Below are 16893 nucleotides of genomic sequence, written 5' to 3'. Positions count from 1 at the left end.
GGCCAGGTAACTCTCCTCTTTCAACCCGGTATCCCCAGAACCAAGACCAATGAGAAGTATGAAAGCAACGAGGACTAAATGGAGGCAGGTGTTCTGGCTCATTTTCACTCACAGAACAGCTTAAACACTTGATAAAAAAAAACAGCTCCATGAAGTTCCTGCCCAACATCAAAATCAGTTTTCTGACCCCCAAACATGACCTTGATGATAAGGTACAGAGTGGGGACTGCCCATGACCTCCCAGCACCATTCCACGGTGCGGGCAGTACCCAGGGGCCTGGCAGGAGCACGGAACAGGCAGAAGGAAGTCAGGGGAAGCGGGAGGGAAGGGGGAGGGCCAACAACCCGTCAGAGGGGCAGGCCGAAGCACGGGAGGCAGACATGGAGGACAGGGAGGGAGGCCCGGGGGCGGGGAGGCGTGGCCAGCCTCTGCGCGGTGCTCAGGATGGCCCGGCCTTGGGAAGCAGCGGGAACCGTCAGCGCAGAGGCCCTCGGTGGGTGTGTAGGGCCCAGACAGACTGGGGTGCAGCGGGGACAGGCTGAGCAGGGGGCCCTGTCTGTTACTGTAAACGGCTGGGCTTTCACCTTGAGACTGGAAGCCTCATACACATCTAACTGTCTCAGGCCTTCAACACTCAGACAGAAAGGCCTCGACAAAGAGCCCTCTGCAATTCTGCTTCAATCTTCCAAAGCCCTTTCATCCTGGCTGGCAGAGTCACGCATCCAAATACAAGGGCTGACCACTCCAGCACGCTTTACCTGTTGGAACTAATACAGCGGCCAAAGCCCACTTAGAAGCGTCCTTCTCTGTATAAACCGAACCACCTCAAAAAAGGGAAAGCAGACGTGGTCCCGTTAGTTCTGAACAAGTCACGCAGAATTTAGAGACGTTTATGCCTCACAGTTCAACACGCCGCCTTATAAACTTGTCTACGTTGGTTTCTCGGGGTGGCTAGGAAATAGATCACGTTTGCTAGAGTCTCCAGCCCGGCCTAGGTATTCATCCAGCCTCTTCATTTCTCGTGCTTTTCCTTGCTGCTGCTGGTTTGGAATCACTGTCACAGACTTGATTCCTCCATTTCTACCCCCATAACCAGGTTTGGGGACACTGTCAGAAGCACACAGCGTTGCTGGGTTACAAATTTCCATCAACTCCCTCAGTGGTAGTCAGATCAGACAGACAAGACTGTCAGGACAGACACACACACAAAAGAAATCTACTGTCTGAAAAGCTGAGCCTTCCTTTCAAGTACCGTATTTTAAAAGAGATTAACTGTTAATATGTATGACATACAACTTCATAGTGCTAAAAGAGATTCTGAAATCCTACCAGACAAAATTTCCCATCAAGTGTTATTTTTACGATGGGAAACTGTCCAGCAAAGGTGTAGCAGAGTTAAGTTTGCAGAGAAGATAACCACTGGACGAAAAAGCACTCACATCTGGTATAAACCTTCTCAAGGTTAGCAATGTTTCTGCCACGACTGTAGTGGCTGAGACTTGATGAACAGGATTAGAGAAAAAACAGCATTAGCAGTTGTCATCAATACGTTATTTTTGAGATAAACTAACTTTTTTTTTTTTTTTTTACTTTTAGGAGGGAAAAGAGTGAGTATTTTACATGAAAGCCACACAAAACCAGTGTGTATGTGAGTATGTGAAGGTGCAAATGCACAGCAAAAGAATGGGAGAGATGTGCAGAAGGCCAGTAACCAGCTGCCCAGGAGGCGTCGAGTGGACCAGCCACGGGGCCACTGGGGCCCGGGAGTGGTAGGGGACCTCCGAGTTTCACTGCAGAGGCTTCTGTTTTCTTTAACTGGTTTTCTCTGTTTATAGTAAAGTATGTACTTGTTAAATTTTATAAAGAAAAAAATAAGATGATATCATAAGATATCATCAAAAATAAGATGATATCATAAGATGATCAATCAAGTTTGGGAACCAATGACCTAATCCAAAAGAAGAAAAAGAAAAATGTTGTCAAATATTAAAAGCTATTTGAAAAATTTTAAAACTTCAATGTTATAATCATTTAAAAGAGCTCTGAAAGAAAACAAAAAGAACAAAATTGTATTCATTAATGAAAATAAATGATAAAATACGCTAATACTCCTCAAAATGGCTAGTTAAATTAAGCATTATCTAAATTAAGGCAAAAATATAATTATAAAAGTGTAGTTATCCTTTCTCTCCAATTTAAGAGTGTGCTTATGGCTAGACCTTCGCAGGTCAGCACTAGGGTTTCTGTCTGAAGTGTTTGGCACACGTCGCATGTGTTCTGGCCATTTTGTAGAATTAGATGCGAAATACTCATTTACAGCACCAGTCTATTTATAATACTGCTAATAATAACAAAGAAAGCTGACACTGAGAAAAGATGAACAAAAAACTAACCAAAACAGTACACGATGGTAATATTTAAAACTTCAAAACGTTCTGAAGTTGATCATATTTCCAACTAGTAATATCAGGAAATCTTTCTCAGCACAGAGAGCACAGCAACCTGCTCTGAGGCTCAGAATCTGAAGAATGCTGAGAAACAGAGGCAGCCTCCTCTATGTGTCATGGTTAACAGTCCTCACAGCATCTCCCTATTTTCCCAGCGTCCGATGATGCCAACTGACTCCTGCATCCAAGGCCAAGAGCCAAACGCCAAAGTGCATCTCCTCCCGCCCCACTGCCAGGGACACCAGGACTGGCTCCTGAACAAAAGCAGGTTAATCAACGGGGCCAAGGATGTGTCCGCATAGCAGGTGAAGGGAGAGGGGGCAGGAAAGAATCAGAGAAACTTAAGTAACTGATAATACAGTCAGCAAAGAGAGAAAACAAGCAACACAAAAGGAAAAACCAGAAGGAGAAAGGATTTTTTTTTCCAATAAATTGGTATTTTAAAAAGAATAAGAAAAAAGAAACTTTGGTTTAAGACTGTCATCCAATAAGATAAGAAAATGTATGTCTAGGCTGGAATCGTGGCTTAGCCAAGAAATGCAGTTCACTGTGGCTTCTGAAAGTGATATAAAACTGATGTCTTCAGGATTAGGTAAACACAGCGAGAAAAAAACCCCAGCCTGTACTCATGGGGCGATTGTTTGGCGTTGTGTGCTCCTCTTGGAGGGGGCAGCAGGGGACAGTGACCTGTGGGCGGAACTCGGCCGATTAACGAACGCGACCCGAGGAGTCCTCACCAGGCCGCTGGTGTGGTTGCACATGTCCCACAGAGGAATCAGCGCCAGGGTCACCCGGGAGCCATCCTCCGTGGGAATCTGGTTTTGTCGAGTCATGACGGAAGAGACCGCCCACCTGTAACAATCAGAAAAGAGGCGAATTATGGCCGGCACATCTGAAAGCCCAGAGCAGTCACAACTCAACCCAAACCGAGATATGCCTGACCTCCCATGAGTTTTCATAACCCTTTACTAAGTCGCAAAGGTGATGTTCATCATCATTTAAAATTAAGTCTAAGGTACAGAGAGGAGGGGGGAGGGATATGGAAGGAAAAGGGAGCCAGGGGGCAATCTAGGAGTGAGAGATTAAGGGAGGACGTTCCCGGGAGAAAGCGGCCTGGAAGGAGGGCCTAGAACAGAGCCAGCCAGGCCTCAGCGGGTCCCGGTCCGCGTTGCTGCGGAGAGACCCCACCCCTCTTTTACCCAAAGGCTGACTCTGTAACCTATTTTGAGCCTCGGTGAAAAGCAAATGCTGTAACTCCTTTCTGATCGGAAATCCTCTAAGAACTCTACAAAATGTGGAATGCTATTTTTTTTTTTTACTATGTTGTGCACTGCATTAAATCTTTTTGTTAAAAAAAAGTCCCTACTTTAAAGCAGTAAAACAGTCTGTTTGAAAGAAAAAAAATCCTCAGCCCACACTAATGTTAATCGTCTTCAGCATCACTTGGCCACACCAACTAGTCCCCACCAACACAGGTTAATGGCCATTTCCACACGGCTGTTAAAACGCTGCTCCCTGCCCCGGGGCCCAGTGTAACTTCGGGAAAGACAATCTCTTTTTTAAGGCTTTATATGGTCACGCAAGTCCCTTCTTACCCAAGCCCTTCGCACTTCTGAGATCCCAATTTCGCTCAGAAACCACCCTCCAACACATGCCTCGCACATACGTACTCCACACCCCACACCCCCCCCAACACACACACACACACACACGCACACCCCTCACACCAACCTGTAGTCCTCATAAGTGAAAGAATCCTTCAAGGGCAGTTTGTGGGCATGAGGATGGGTCTGGGAATCAGAAGTTAGAAAGCAGAGGTGAGAAGAGAAAAAGGGAAAACAGAAATCAGTCGGCAAAATTTCATTATTTAGCTGCCTAACAGATCCTAACAAGAGCCAAACGAAGCGGGAGGCATCCAGCCGCGCTACTGAGGGATCATCGCGCTCTTATGCTCTCATACATCACTGTCAACTTAATTTGTTGTTGTGCCCAGCAGCCGCCATAAATCTGCTGCTCCATATTTCGATACCAGGACCCACAGACATGGCACAGAAATAAAATTTAAGGGGGACTGAGTTTACAAAAGGTAGGCACACCCACACCATGAGTCTCTCGTCTACACAGAAACCCGAAGTCTCCAAGTCAGGTGTCTGTCCCGGCCTCCCTTTGCATCTCTTGCCATAATGTGCTGTACAGCCCTCACGAATAGTCCAAATCTCTTCTTGTTATCAATAAAAGGAACAATTAAAGGCACTCTAATAAATTGAAACTACTTCCATTTATCTCTGACTTAAAATCATTTGGAAGGAAATCAGCTTGTTATGTGCAAATGAATCACACAACATGGCAGATACAGCTCAAATACAGAAAATCAAGAAAAACACAGTTTTGTGAAATTATGAATTAAATTTTACAAACAAATGTAATAGAGATAAAATCGAGATCGGCATATGTAAATTTCACTCCTTTTTTTTTTTTTTTTTTTGTCTCTGGACAAAAGAACATTTGGTAAAAATATCCACAACTTCATACTTTAGAGAAAATTGTACACATCTCACATCCTCTCTCTCCACAATACTCCCCCCACCTTGGGCCTTTCGAGCACTTAAAAAACTGTGTCTCAACTAAGAAATTCAAAGCTCTAACAGTATAATTTTAATCTTCAGTTTCCATTACAGGCTGACAGACAGACTGCAGTAAGTGATCAAATGAACAAATGGTGATTTCTGAGATACCAGTGAGATTCGGCTGCACTGTCTGCAGCACTGTAGATGCACGGAGCCCCGCGTAGTATGCGGTGTTTACTTCTGACGCATTACCATCACAAGTGCATGGTAATTCATCATCGCTCACTGCACTGTAGTCGCTGGCACCCGTATGCAGGACAGTAGGGGATGAGGTAAAAGTGGCTCGAACCGTAAATCAATTAGAAAACAAAAGCCTGTGCTCAGCGCGCAATTTTAGGCAAATTATATATTACAAAAGGCTGCCAATTGGGTGCTAGCTCCCAGGTGCCTGCTTCTCCCCTCTGATCCTAAACCCAGTTTTAACCCTTTGGAAGAAAAGTCAACATATGGAAATACAGTCACATACTATGTAAATGTTCTGATATTAAAAATGAAATTAAAGAAGATATAATTTAGGTCAAAATATAAAATAACCTATCGCTCAGGGGCATTCTCTAGCTGCATTATTCTAGCTAGGAAGATTAGAAAAAACTATCTCTGGTTTAAAAAAAAAAACCCAATACCATGGTCAAGCACAGCAAAGATTCGAGAAGCTTCTCATTGCCTCTTCTTTGTAATGAATGAAATGCAAGCCTGTGTTCTAAGAGTCCTAAAGAAGCTTTCCATTTAATTATGGAACTTGACCATAAGTGCGCTCAGGTTTTTCCTCATAAAAGTACAAATTCCGCAGATAAGAACTGCCCCTCCATCCAAAACTAATTTGATGATAAGTACCATAGAAATTTTTCAAAACTTTGAAGAAAAGAAATTCCATTGCTAAAATTTCCTTTCCCTTATAATAAAATGAAGCTTCACATAGTCTGACCTACTGGGAATGTTGCACATCCCATCTCTTCTCAAACCCCAGGAGGTGGGAAAGCATTGTTGCTTTTGTTATTTTAAAATGTTTTAAATTCATTTAAACTGTGGAATGCCCTGTGGTATTTTGAAAGCTGGTAAATTCCAATGCTAAACTCCCTGAGTATTAAAATTTCAGACCCCTCTCCCTCGAAAAGTTTGACTTACTGAATAGGAGAAGAAAGAGATGACAATTTTCAAAATCAGAATGCTGAATGTCAAAACGACTTGTGGAAGAATGTTCCAAACACTCAAAGATCTTTAAATAGCTTTGGACTCCACAAAGAAAACCCTTCAAACAAGGGCAGCCTCCCCAAGCACCAAAAAGATGGAAAGTTAACTCTCCAAAATGTCTCCCTTCCTACTATTTATACACATTTCTTACCAAAAATACAAGTTTATGTTCACAGGCCTGACGAAGTCGTAAAGAAAACGCAAGGGAAAAAAATACGCAAATGATTTCTTCAGGTTAATTTTGAAGATTATTTTGGCTATAAAGTTAACGTAATATTTGCAGAATCTGTTAGAAATAGTTGTTCTTATCTGCTTAAAAAATAAGGTGTGCCCACTGTACGTAATTCTGGTTTAAAAAAAAATTTATTCTACCACAGACACATGCACTTAACAGTTATACTGAAGTGGAATTTGAGGCTATAGAGAAAGGCAAGGATCTTCCATTCCAACGGGGCCCTCACTGCTGTGACACCAGCGCCACCTACTGGCCTCATGGTGGAATCAGTTACAGCTGCAGAGCTCTTGAATTATTTCCCAGGGCAACTTATCCTAAACCAAAACTGGGTTTATCCAGAATGGCTACTGGCTTAGTTTTACTCGAGAAATTTGGTTTCTGAAAAAAAAGAAAGAAAGAAAGAAAGAAACCAACCCTCCTCTTTAAATTATTATATAATAGTTTTACAAGGATCTTGAAACATTCAAATATTGAAGTGATTTGCACGTGAAAAGCATTTAACTTTAAAAATAAGTATTTTCACATACCCTGAAAAAATAAACAAGAATAAGAAATATGTCTATTCCAAATACTATTTAAGCTCTGGACAGAACTGTTTTTTTTTTTTTTTAACACATCAAGCCTTAAGGTTTAAAAATACATTTTCCAAAAATTATAATATTAACCTGAAGTTACTTGAAAGCTCCTAAAAATGTTCTTAGATGAAAGTCATTAAGTTCACACTTTATGGGGAAGATAACTGAACACTCCTCACTTTATAGAGCAAAATCTTATAAGGGTTTTGTTTATCTCCAATAGAAGACATTCCTAACCTGTACTTTAAAAATAAAACTGTAGATGAAAGCAGAAAACTTAACTCATTGTGGCTAATAAGTTTTAGTTGAGATAGCTGTTTCCAAGATCTAGCTACACATGGGATGAGTGAGGGTCTGTCTGGCAGTAGAGAAAGACGACAGTGATGGGGTCTCTCAGGTACCAGGGCCCAAAAGGAGCAGGCCATAGGGTCCACCAAGCATTAACTTCCTCCCCACTCCCCACCCACCCCATAAATACAGGTTTAGAAACAAGCCCAGATTTTTAAAGTAATCGATATTTTCACTTTCTTGTGCATTATCAATATTTGAAGTTGGAGATGTGAACAGTTCCTGTAGCTCACAATCAGACTTGAAGCCCTACAGAGCTTACTTTTAAAAGACGATTCTTGTTTTCTTAAGTCAAGCCTGGCAACCCAGGGAAGCTCTCTCCCATTCCCCTCTTCTATCATAGGAGGTGTTCCAGATGAGACACAGTAATATTGTACCTAGTACAAAATAATCACTATGTTTGGGGAAGATTAATATCTAAAATCGTTTGTTTGGCTTCAATAAAAAGTAGTAATATTGCTAAATATGTAAGTATGACATTTTGAAGAATTTACCATATCGCATGGGTCTGGTAGCTATGCTTAAGGAAATTAAAAACCACTGCAGTCAGCATATTTGATCCTTATTAAAGTTCTGTCTTGAACTATCACTCACATAAAACAAAAATAAACCAAGAAGAAATTTAAATAAAACCTACGGATTACGAGAGTTTGAAGATGAAAAAATGAACAGTATTCCGGCTTTTAAGAATTGATTTAGCATGCAGCTTCTCTTTATAGTCCCTTGATAAAAATGAAATCTCCCTAACAAACACTTAATAAAACCTGTCAATATCTCAGGAAAGAAAAATGACACAAATGCATTAAGTATTAAATACCCTTGGAAAAAGTCACATATTCCATGAATTTTTGATGTACTATCTTGACATTAATGTAAAACCTTGATATTTATAATTGACAGATATTTAATAAAGTATAAAGAAGATGACTGCTGTGTGGCATGCAAATTTTTCGGGTTGATCAGAAATGAGAGATACAGACATGTACTTAAACTAAATAAACAGTTAATATGTGCTACACGAATCAGCTGCAGTCTTATTTTAAGCTCACACAACAAATCTTGGTGGAGAAGCAAAATAAGCAGAATTCATTATTATGTGAATTCCTAATGCAGAAACATCTAGTATGTGAAACAGCTTTGAAACAGCTCTGCACAGGAACAAAATACATCTGAGTTAAAGTTGTTTCTTGTTTTTAACATTTAACAGTAAACATTTCAAAAAATAAAATAAAGGCAAGCACTTTCATAAATAGATGGAGAGGTATTTCCTAAAACAATTCTTTAAAAAAACACATTTAACCTAAAGAAAGATTCAAAACCCTCTAAGGAAATTAAACAAAAAAAGATTAAAACACACAAATGGCCTCTAGGACACAAACACTTCTCAAAATCAGACCTTTACTCTTCTAAAGAATACTCATCTCTAACCTTGACCAGATTTTACTTGGAAACTGAGTTGAATACATTTAATAATTACCTTCAATGAGGCATTTAAATATATTAAAAGGAAAGTAGCTCAGTTCATAAAAATGACCCCTAAATACTGTATTTTTAAGTATTTATAACCTGCTGTAATATATAATCAACTGTTAACTTGAAAAATATATATGGTAGTTCAGTGACCTATTAATGGCTCTATAGTATCAGGAATGACAAAACGTAATTTAAAAGTTGTACCTATTTTGTTCCGATAAAAAAACATAGTAGCATGCAATTTGCACTTCCTAACTAAAACATGTCAAAGACTGTATTTGGCATATGTATTAAAAGGCAGGGGGCAAGAGAGAGGCAGAAGGAAAATTTACACTTAGAACACTGAGGTCCCCCCTCCTGGCTCCAAAAATAGGCTAATTAGAAGCAGCATGTCAGGCAGCAATTTCTAGCAGGTCCTCAACCCTCCTGCTCGTATTTCATTTTCTAAGTGGATATAACACAGTTTAACTGAATGACAAATTGCAAAATACCTTTTGAATCTAGAACTTAGTTTTGATGACCATAAATCAGAACCAAAGCATGGTTCACGCGTTTGGCTCTTCAGGGAAAAAAAAATCAATTTTTAAGACTTTTATTTTTAAACACAGATTACACCCAACTCTTCAGGGAATTTTTCATCATAAAGTTCTTTGAATTCACTCAATACAATCAAATAAATATATCAATACACATTAAACTGTCTGCTTTTCCCTTATACTTATATTTAATTTTTATAGCAAATGGGTATTACCTTATAATACAAAAATTTTAATTAAGTAAATGAGATTAGTAGAGAAATATCAACGCTGTTCAATAAATTTATAAAATTACTTTAAGATTGAAGAATTGGTTTTTTCATTGGAACACTGAAATCTATAACCTACATCCAGTTTAGATTAAATTGAAATCTACTGAAACACTGAAAAAGATATGGCTGTTTAAAAACTTTATTGGTTACCATTTGTATTCCCTGAAGAGGGGAAATCAGCCACGAATCAAATTTAGTCATAATCAATCTACATTTTTGACTGTCAATCATTTGTTCACTCAACAAATATTCATTGACTCAGAAAAAAGCTGAATAGGTTAGGACTGGAAATTCAACAAATACTGCATTTACTGACTGTCCTGAATGCTCTGCGAGGTGCTGTGACAGGAGGACACAGTCACCATCCTTAGTGGGGTCCTACCTGGCAGCAGATAAGTGACTTTAAAAAGAAAGGTGAGAGCTTCCCTGGTGGCGCAGTGGTTGAGAGTCCACCTGCCGATGCAGTGGACGCGGGTTCGTGCCCCGGTCCGGGAGGATCCCACGTGCCGCAGAGCGGCTGGGCCCGTGAGCCTGCACGGGAGGAGCCACAGCAGTGAAACGCCCGGGTACCGCAAAAAAAAAAAAAAAGAAAAAAAAAGAAAGAAAGGTGATGCCAGAGGTTACAGCCCAGACCGTCCTTCTCCGACCACCAGGTTTCTCGGCTGTGTCCTCCCAGCCCCGGGCCCTTCTTTCCCACCGTGGTGTGCGCGGCGCACGTGCGTGCGTGTGCATGTGCGTGCGTGTACACGCACACAGACACATTCGGTTCACGTTTCTTTGCCCGAGGAGGTTGAGTGACCACTAGGGGATCCCCAGTGCCTCGCACGATGCCTCATTCAGAGGAACGCTCTCCACAGTGAGAAGGAAACGCTCTCCCTGCCCTCTGCCCTGGGCAGCAGCGAAGGGAGAGCCGCGACCTGGGAGCTAGGAGACTTCCTCTCGGTGGACCCGTCATGGCCAAAGTGACAGGTGGGACAGAATAGTGGCGACTCCAAAGGTGGCGAGAGGCAGCGCCAGGGCAAGCGGGCGATCTGGCGGTGACCAGACCCCACCCCAGGGTCACGTGCTTGCCACGCTCCTCCCTGGCAGCACCGCACACAGGCACTGCCCACGGGCTTCCGGAGAAACAGATCTGGGCTTCCTTTTCTTCTGTCTGCCATCTCTCACGAATAGGGTATTTTCCCACCATCTAGGGTCAGAGAATCTTCTCTCTTTTTTCCCCCCACATCTATCTTCAAGCATATCTGAGAAAGCTCTACTCTAAGAATCCAATAAGGGGCAAAGTGGACCAAGCCCAGCAGTTCCCTGTCCCAAATGTCCCTCCACCGTGACACCCCAACTCACCCCAGCAGCGGTGCACCTTAACAGAGACAGCCCCATCCTCCCTGGTCACCTCAGATCACCTGACCCCGAGCCTCCATCTCCTCATCTGAAAAGGGGGTCAGAGAGCAGCCTCTTTTTTCTAAGCTCTTAAATCTTTTGTTTCTTTGCCTTTGACACTCCCCCACCCCAAATATCTCAACCTGCTGATTAACTTGAGGACTCCAAACCATGATCGAATCGCTCTCCTGGTCTGCAAAAAGATAATTAACTCCAGCAAGCGAGCAATGCTTGCAACTCCTCAACTTATCACCAAAGAAACTAGAAATAAACAGAATGGTAAAAAGCAGTTTTCATTTTTAGAAGGATGCATTTGCATCAGAAAAGCAAGCTAGAATTATTTATCATCAGCTTCATAGAAATTTTATTTTTCATTTCGGCTACTTTAGATTTCAACAATTCAGGACAGAGACTTCGGACTCTGGTTAAATTAATGAAGTTCGCATGATCAAGGACACCAGTCATTCATAAGAGGAGAGGATTCTGACCACCATTATGAAGTCCATCTCCTTGACAGGGAGACTGACATTCAGAGATGCATACAAACCTTGTCCCAGAAAAGGAATTACCGCGGCTTGGTACACAGGAAAGCTCTCTGTATCTCTAGGAGACAGAGACACAGAGACAGAGAGAGACAGAGAGAGACTAAGAAACTGAGAGGAAAGGAGGAAGGGAGGGATTAACAGTCACCACTTACTAAGCAGTCTGTGCAAGGAACTCTTGCGAACTTTACGTGTATTACATAATTTAATCATCCTGCTTCCTGTGAAACAGGCACTAGCACTATTAGTGTAGATCCATTCTGTTGCTGCAAAAACGGAGGGACGGAGAAATTAACAGCATGTCCAAGGTTATTACCCAGTTAATAAATGATGGGGCTGGGATAATAACCAGGCAGAAGTTTTCTGGAGCTTAGTGAAAGGCAAAGGATAATAGGTTGTCCCGCTTTTATAAACTAAGGTTAAGTTCTGATACGGTAAACACGTTTTTTTCCTGTTGAAATTCTAGGAAAATGCTTGGTAAATATTGCTCTCATTTAAAATTCAGCACAGAGATATTTTAAAGGACATTACAAAGCTTAGAGGCAGGCAATATTACCAAAACTAAGAATGTTTACGTATGTTATTTCCAAACCACCAGAAAGGATGCCATATTTAGTTAAAGTTGCTATCTATAGTCATAAAATCTCAGACTCAGGTGGCAACTTACATCATCTAGCCCAATTCCCCTGTTATTCTGGACATGAAGAACCCTGGTCCCAGAAAAACACATATGTACCAAATACATGTAGATAGGTACACTGTTTTCCTTCAATACATTTTAAAACATAGAGGTATATTTGGAATTCACTTTCTGGTATTTTCTGCATTAGAATTATGCCACACTGGTGTCCCAACAACTTCCAATATTACATTATCTGGAATGCCTATCATTTTCATGATAACTCTGAACAGCCTCTAAGACACCCCACAGCTTTATCAATCATTAAACCAGTATTGCCTCCAAGTGCTTACACGGGTACCATCTCTTTGGCTACTTGCAACTCTCCTAGTTGTCAAGTTGTTAGAGAAATGAACTTTGGTGCCTGAAATGTCCTGCCTTTAAGCCTAAAGCTACTCGTGACTACGAGTAGCTAGTAAGCGATGAACCCAGGGCTGCACCACGGAACCTGAGAACCCGCATATTTCAGACTTGGGATTCTGATAAAGACGGGCCAAATTCTGACGTAACACATGAATCCTAAGGATGCAGGAGGGTTCCCACAACTGCGCAAGCCTCTGAAACCCTCACATGCTCAGGCACGTCGTATGGGTCCACACATCACATATACTACTTCATCACCAGCTGCTATGAGTTTACTTTGGTAAATCCCAAGGATAACAAAATCCAGGGTAAAGGTCCCTGCTGTACACAGCCAGCTGCTGGTCACAAGGGAGGTGGGTAAGGGTGGGTGGCTGAGATCACAGCACCGAGGCTCAGTGTGTCTTCGCGACCCCTGCAGGTGCTGGGGTCCACGGGGAGCATGTACGCGACCAGTGGTGAGGGCACTGGTGGCCCCACCATCGCAGACTACACATATCCCTTCCTTTTCTGTATGCCTCATGCTTAAACTGCACTAAAAGGTACCAAAGAGAAAATCCCCAACACTACTTCTCTGGGTCCCTGTCAGGAGAGCAAAATTACAAATGTTCCAACCAAGGAGGAGAGGTACAGAGGCCACTGAACAAGAGGTAACCACACTTCTCTTGCTCCACGGCTGGGTACACAGGAAAGCTCTCCATTATCTCCAGGAGAGAGACAGACAGAAAGACTGAGAGACGGAGGGAGGGAGGTATGAACAATATAAAGTCGCCGATAAAGAGCTATTGCTCAGAAAAGTGTAGAAAACCTTTTTTGTACCCCCTGAAAAGGGAACTTTCAAACCTATCACCCTGAGATTTGATAAATAAAATTTTTTAAACATTTTTGGTAAAAATGCCCCCATTAAAACTACAATGAACTGAATTACAGGGCTATAATTTATTAGAGGCACAACAGAATGTTATTACAGTAAGTCAAGACAACTCACTTGACTAACCAAATGTAATTTAAAATGTCCGTGGCCTTTGGGTAAAGTAGCTGAGAGCTTTCTTTTTGATTAAGCAAAATTATTTTATATTCAGCTTCAGTTGATAAAAAAAAAATTTCCCTCTCTCCTTTTGAGTCCAGAAAAGGTACCATAACTCTTTTGAGCATTGTTCTACCAAAAGATAAAAATTTTTAAACCAGGCTATTTCCCTACTGGCATCAAAATTTCTTAGGGAAAAGAAGTCACACAAAAAATTCTTCTGTAAAGTTAGAGTCTACCTTGAAACAGAACCAGGTATAAAATCAAGAAGAGGAAAAAGGCCGATCAACTCGTGCAGGACTGTCTGTACCAGGCTCTGCCCGGCTTCCATCTCCGCAGACAAGCCCAAGCGAGAACCCAGCAGGACAAGCGAGACAATGCACGTCTACTTCTTTTTCCACAAAAAATATGCTTTGCCTTATATTTCCTTAATGAGATGCTTTACTGATGATTAGTTATGAGATGGATTTCACTCTCATTTTTAACAGAGAAAATACTGTCTCACTTTCTAAGAATAATACCATTTTGTTGGAGCAGTCAATATCTGGATACAAATTTTCAGTGAAAGAACAGTTTAATCAGTGCATAGCTTTTAAGCACTACCTATAAAACAGGCAATTATCAAATTGTTCACTTGGAACCGAGAGCAAGAAATCCAATATATTAACTTAAGTCACCTTTTGATATAAGATGATTTTTGATTACAGTCATAGATGAGAGAAGATTTTAGAACTGGGTTTTGAAAACCAGGTCTAACTCCTAACCCAGAGTCCCAAAAGTCGGGGAGCACTTCTATTCGGGGGGGCAGGAATGGCAGTGAGAGAAGCCCGGGGAAAAGCGAGCTTGAAGGGTCAGCAGGAACGTCAGGGACGTCGAGAAGACAGGGAAGTGGGCCAGCCACGGGATCGGAGAACTGGTGGCCCAGGGACCCATCACGGGGCACGTCACTGGTGGGGCAGTGGGGGACCTAGACCACAGGGGCTCGAAGAACTCTCAAGCATGGAATATTCTTGGTAAATGCTGTGGTTAAAAACAGAAGGGGGGCTTCCCTGGTGGCGCAGTGGTTGGGAATCCGCCTGCCGATGCAGGGGACGCGGGTTCGTGCCCCGGTCCGGGAAGATCCCACATGCCGCGGAGCGGCTAGGCCCGTGAGCCGTGGCCGCTGAGCCTGCGCGTCCGGAGCCTGTGCTCCGCAACGGGAGAGGCCACAACAGTGAGAGTCCCGGGTATCGCAAAAAAAAAAAAAAAAAACCAGAAGGGGACAGGACGTTATCTCAAAGGCAGAGGGACGTTCTGTAAACCCAAGGGCTAAAGCCGGGCAGGAAGGAAAGGATGAGAAAGATGGGGATGGAGAGACGGCGCCCAGAGCAATGTCACAGGGCTCTGGGCACTGGCCACCGGGCTCACCTTAGCTGCTGGCCAGGACTCCTTCTCAGAGGGACCGAGGGAGGCAAAGACACAAAGAAACTGAGATGGAGACCACAAGAAATAGAAGAAATTCCTCTCATCTGGTCTGAGTTTTCTCTAAGTAAACTGGGAACGGGTGAGCCTGGGGGCAGCTCAGGGCTGCAGAGACCCTGAAACAACAGCCGGTGGGATGCGACAGTCAGCGAGGCGTGATAAGGCATCTCTCCAGCCAGGCTAGGGTCTGACCCGGCTCGGAGTTAACTGTCGCCTGGACACTCCTGCCGATGCTGTGGGGCCCGGGAGCAGAGGCCGAGACAGGATGGTGCGGAGGCTGCAGGTCCGCTATAAAGGGCAGTACAGCCACCTGCTTCATAACAGACACGAGAGAAGAGAGTTTAGACTTAGTCTCAAGCTACTCAGGCTGGGGAAGGCGGTACAGAGAGAACCTCTTTCTAAACACTTAATGAATCTGCTGCAAAAAGAAAAAAAACCTGTTTTCCCATCTGCACTTCCAGACACATATAATAAAGTGACATTTCCCAACATAGGTTTTTCTAGATCATTAGCTTTGTCAATTAAGACTCTATCCTCGGCAAAATGGCCATTGTTTTTTCTAGTCATCTTCTAATTTCTAAAAAAAAAAAGTTGCAAAACCTGGAAGTAATCTTACATATCCGTGAAAGAAACGTGATGTGGACAAGTTTCCCCCAATTTCCCTAACTACAGTTTGACGTCACTTTCCAGATCAGAAAGATCTGCCTCCCTTCCACTGACCCACTCTGCCAACCCTAAGATGGTTTGATATCCCTCTTCCTTCAAACCTTCAGATGACCTCCAGTGACCTCTGCGTTTCTAAACAGAAGTCTGAAAAATACCAGCTGGTGCTTGACTTTACACCGTATTAAACTGCTCTTGAGTTGATCCATTCATTCATTCACTCATTTACCCACTCCCTTATTCAACAATTATTACAGAGTGCCCACTCTCGAGTGAAATGCCGTGCCAGCAAATGGGGAACAAGTAAGCAAGTTGGCTCAGGCCCCTGCCCTCCTCCCAGAGCTTCCTGTCTGCTGGGTGGCGGATACTAGACAGTCAGGGTCCCGACGAGAGCGGCTGAGGGGGACAGTGCAGAGCGGGCGGGGGCGGGGGGGAGTGATCCAGCCCGGCAGGGTGTAGGGGGCAGGGGGATCCAGGGGGGAGAAGGGACAGGGAGAGAGGGAGCCCTGTGCTCTCCCGCTGAACCTGTCAGACGCAGGGAGCTGACAAACACAGACGGACTCCAGTTCACTGATCCTGCTATGGGTCCGGCCCCATGGGGGACAGTGAGTAAGACGGGTTCCCTATGCGTAAGAATAATGACACCATCACAGGGTATCCAGGTGGGCAAAACATGACATGTCACACCAGAACACATGCCGTGTGCTGGAGTTACAGAGAAGGGGCCACAGACGTTGTTGGCGACAGAGAGATCAGGCAGTGACTCAGGGAGGAGGGGGCACGTGAGTCAGGTCTCCAGGTGGGAAGGTAGAAAGTGTCCCGGACCATACCTGGAACATCGGTGCGGGGGGAGGAGGGGCTGAGGTGTGCTGGGTGGAAAAGCTCGTGTAGGGAAGCAGCAGGGAAAGGCTGGTGGGCACGTGAGGGCCCTGCAGAGGAGGGTGTAGTGCACCGGCCAGCAGCTCTGGAGGGGCCCTACTGGTCAGCTGCCTCACGTGTAAAGGGAAGACAGGGCCCACCCCCTAGGTTTGCTGGCACTTGAGGGGCATCAGTAAGTTAGTATCCCTCCAGAGGAA

The 16893-nt window shown here is 43.4% G+C and overlaps 1 protein-coding gene across 2 annotated transcripts in view; it reads right to left on the bottom strand.

Annotated features, from left to right (window-relative positions):
* SETD3 (SET domain containing 3, actin N3(tau)-histidine methyltransferase) overlaps positions 1–16893 on the bottom strand; it is a 206915-nt gene that overhangs the window by 144791 nt on the left and 45231 nt on the right. For both annotated transcript variants that reach the window (XR_010839410.1, XM_059058360.2), the window contains exons 7-8: positions 4180–4238; positions 3186–3300 (exon numbers count right to left, since the gene is read on the bottom strand). Coding sequence is in view for 1 of the 2 variants with exons in the window: in XM_059058360.2 (XP_058914343.1) it covers positions 3186–3300; positions 4180–4238 (174 nt within the window). In the remaining variant the exon portion in view is untranslated. The remainder of the gene's footprint in view (positions 1–3185; positions 3301–4179; positions 4239–16893) is intronic.

Source organism: Kogia breviceps, chromosome 3, assembly GCF_026419965.1.
Source record: "Kogia breviceps isolate mKogBre1 chromosome 3, mKogBre1 haplotype 1, whole genome shotgun sequence".
NCBI lineage: Eukaryota > Metazoa > Chordata > Mammalia > Artiodactyla > Physeteridae > Kogia > Kogia breviceps.
The sequence above is the reverse complement of the archived record's forward strand: the minus strand, read 5'-3'. Positions and strand labels throughout refer to the sequence as shown.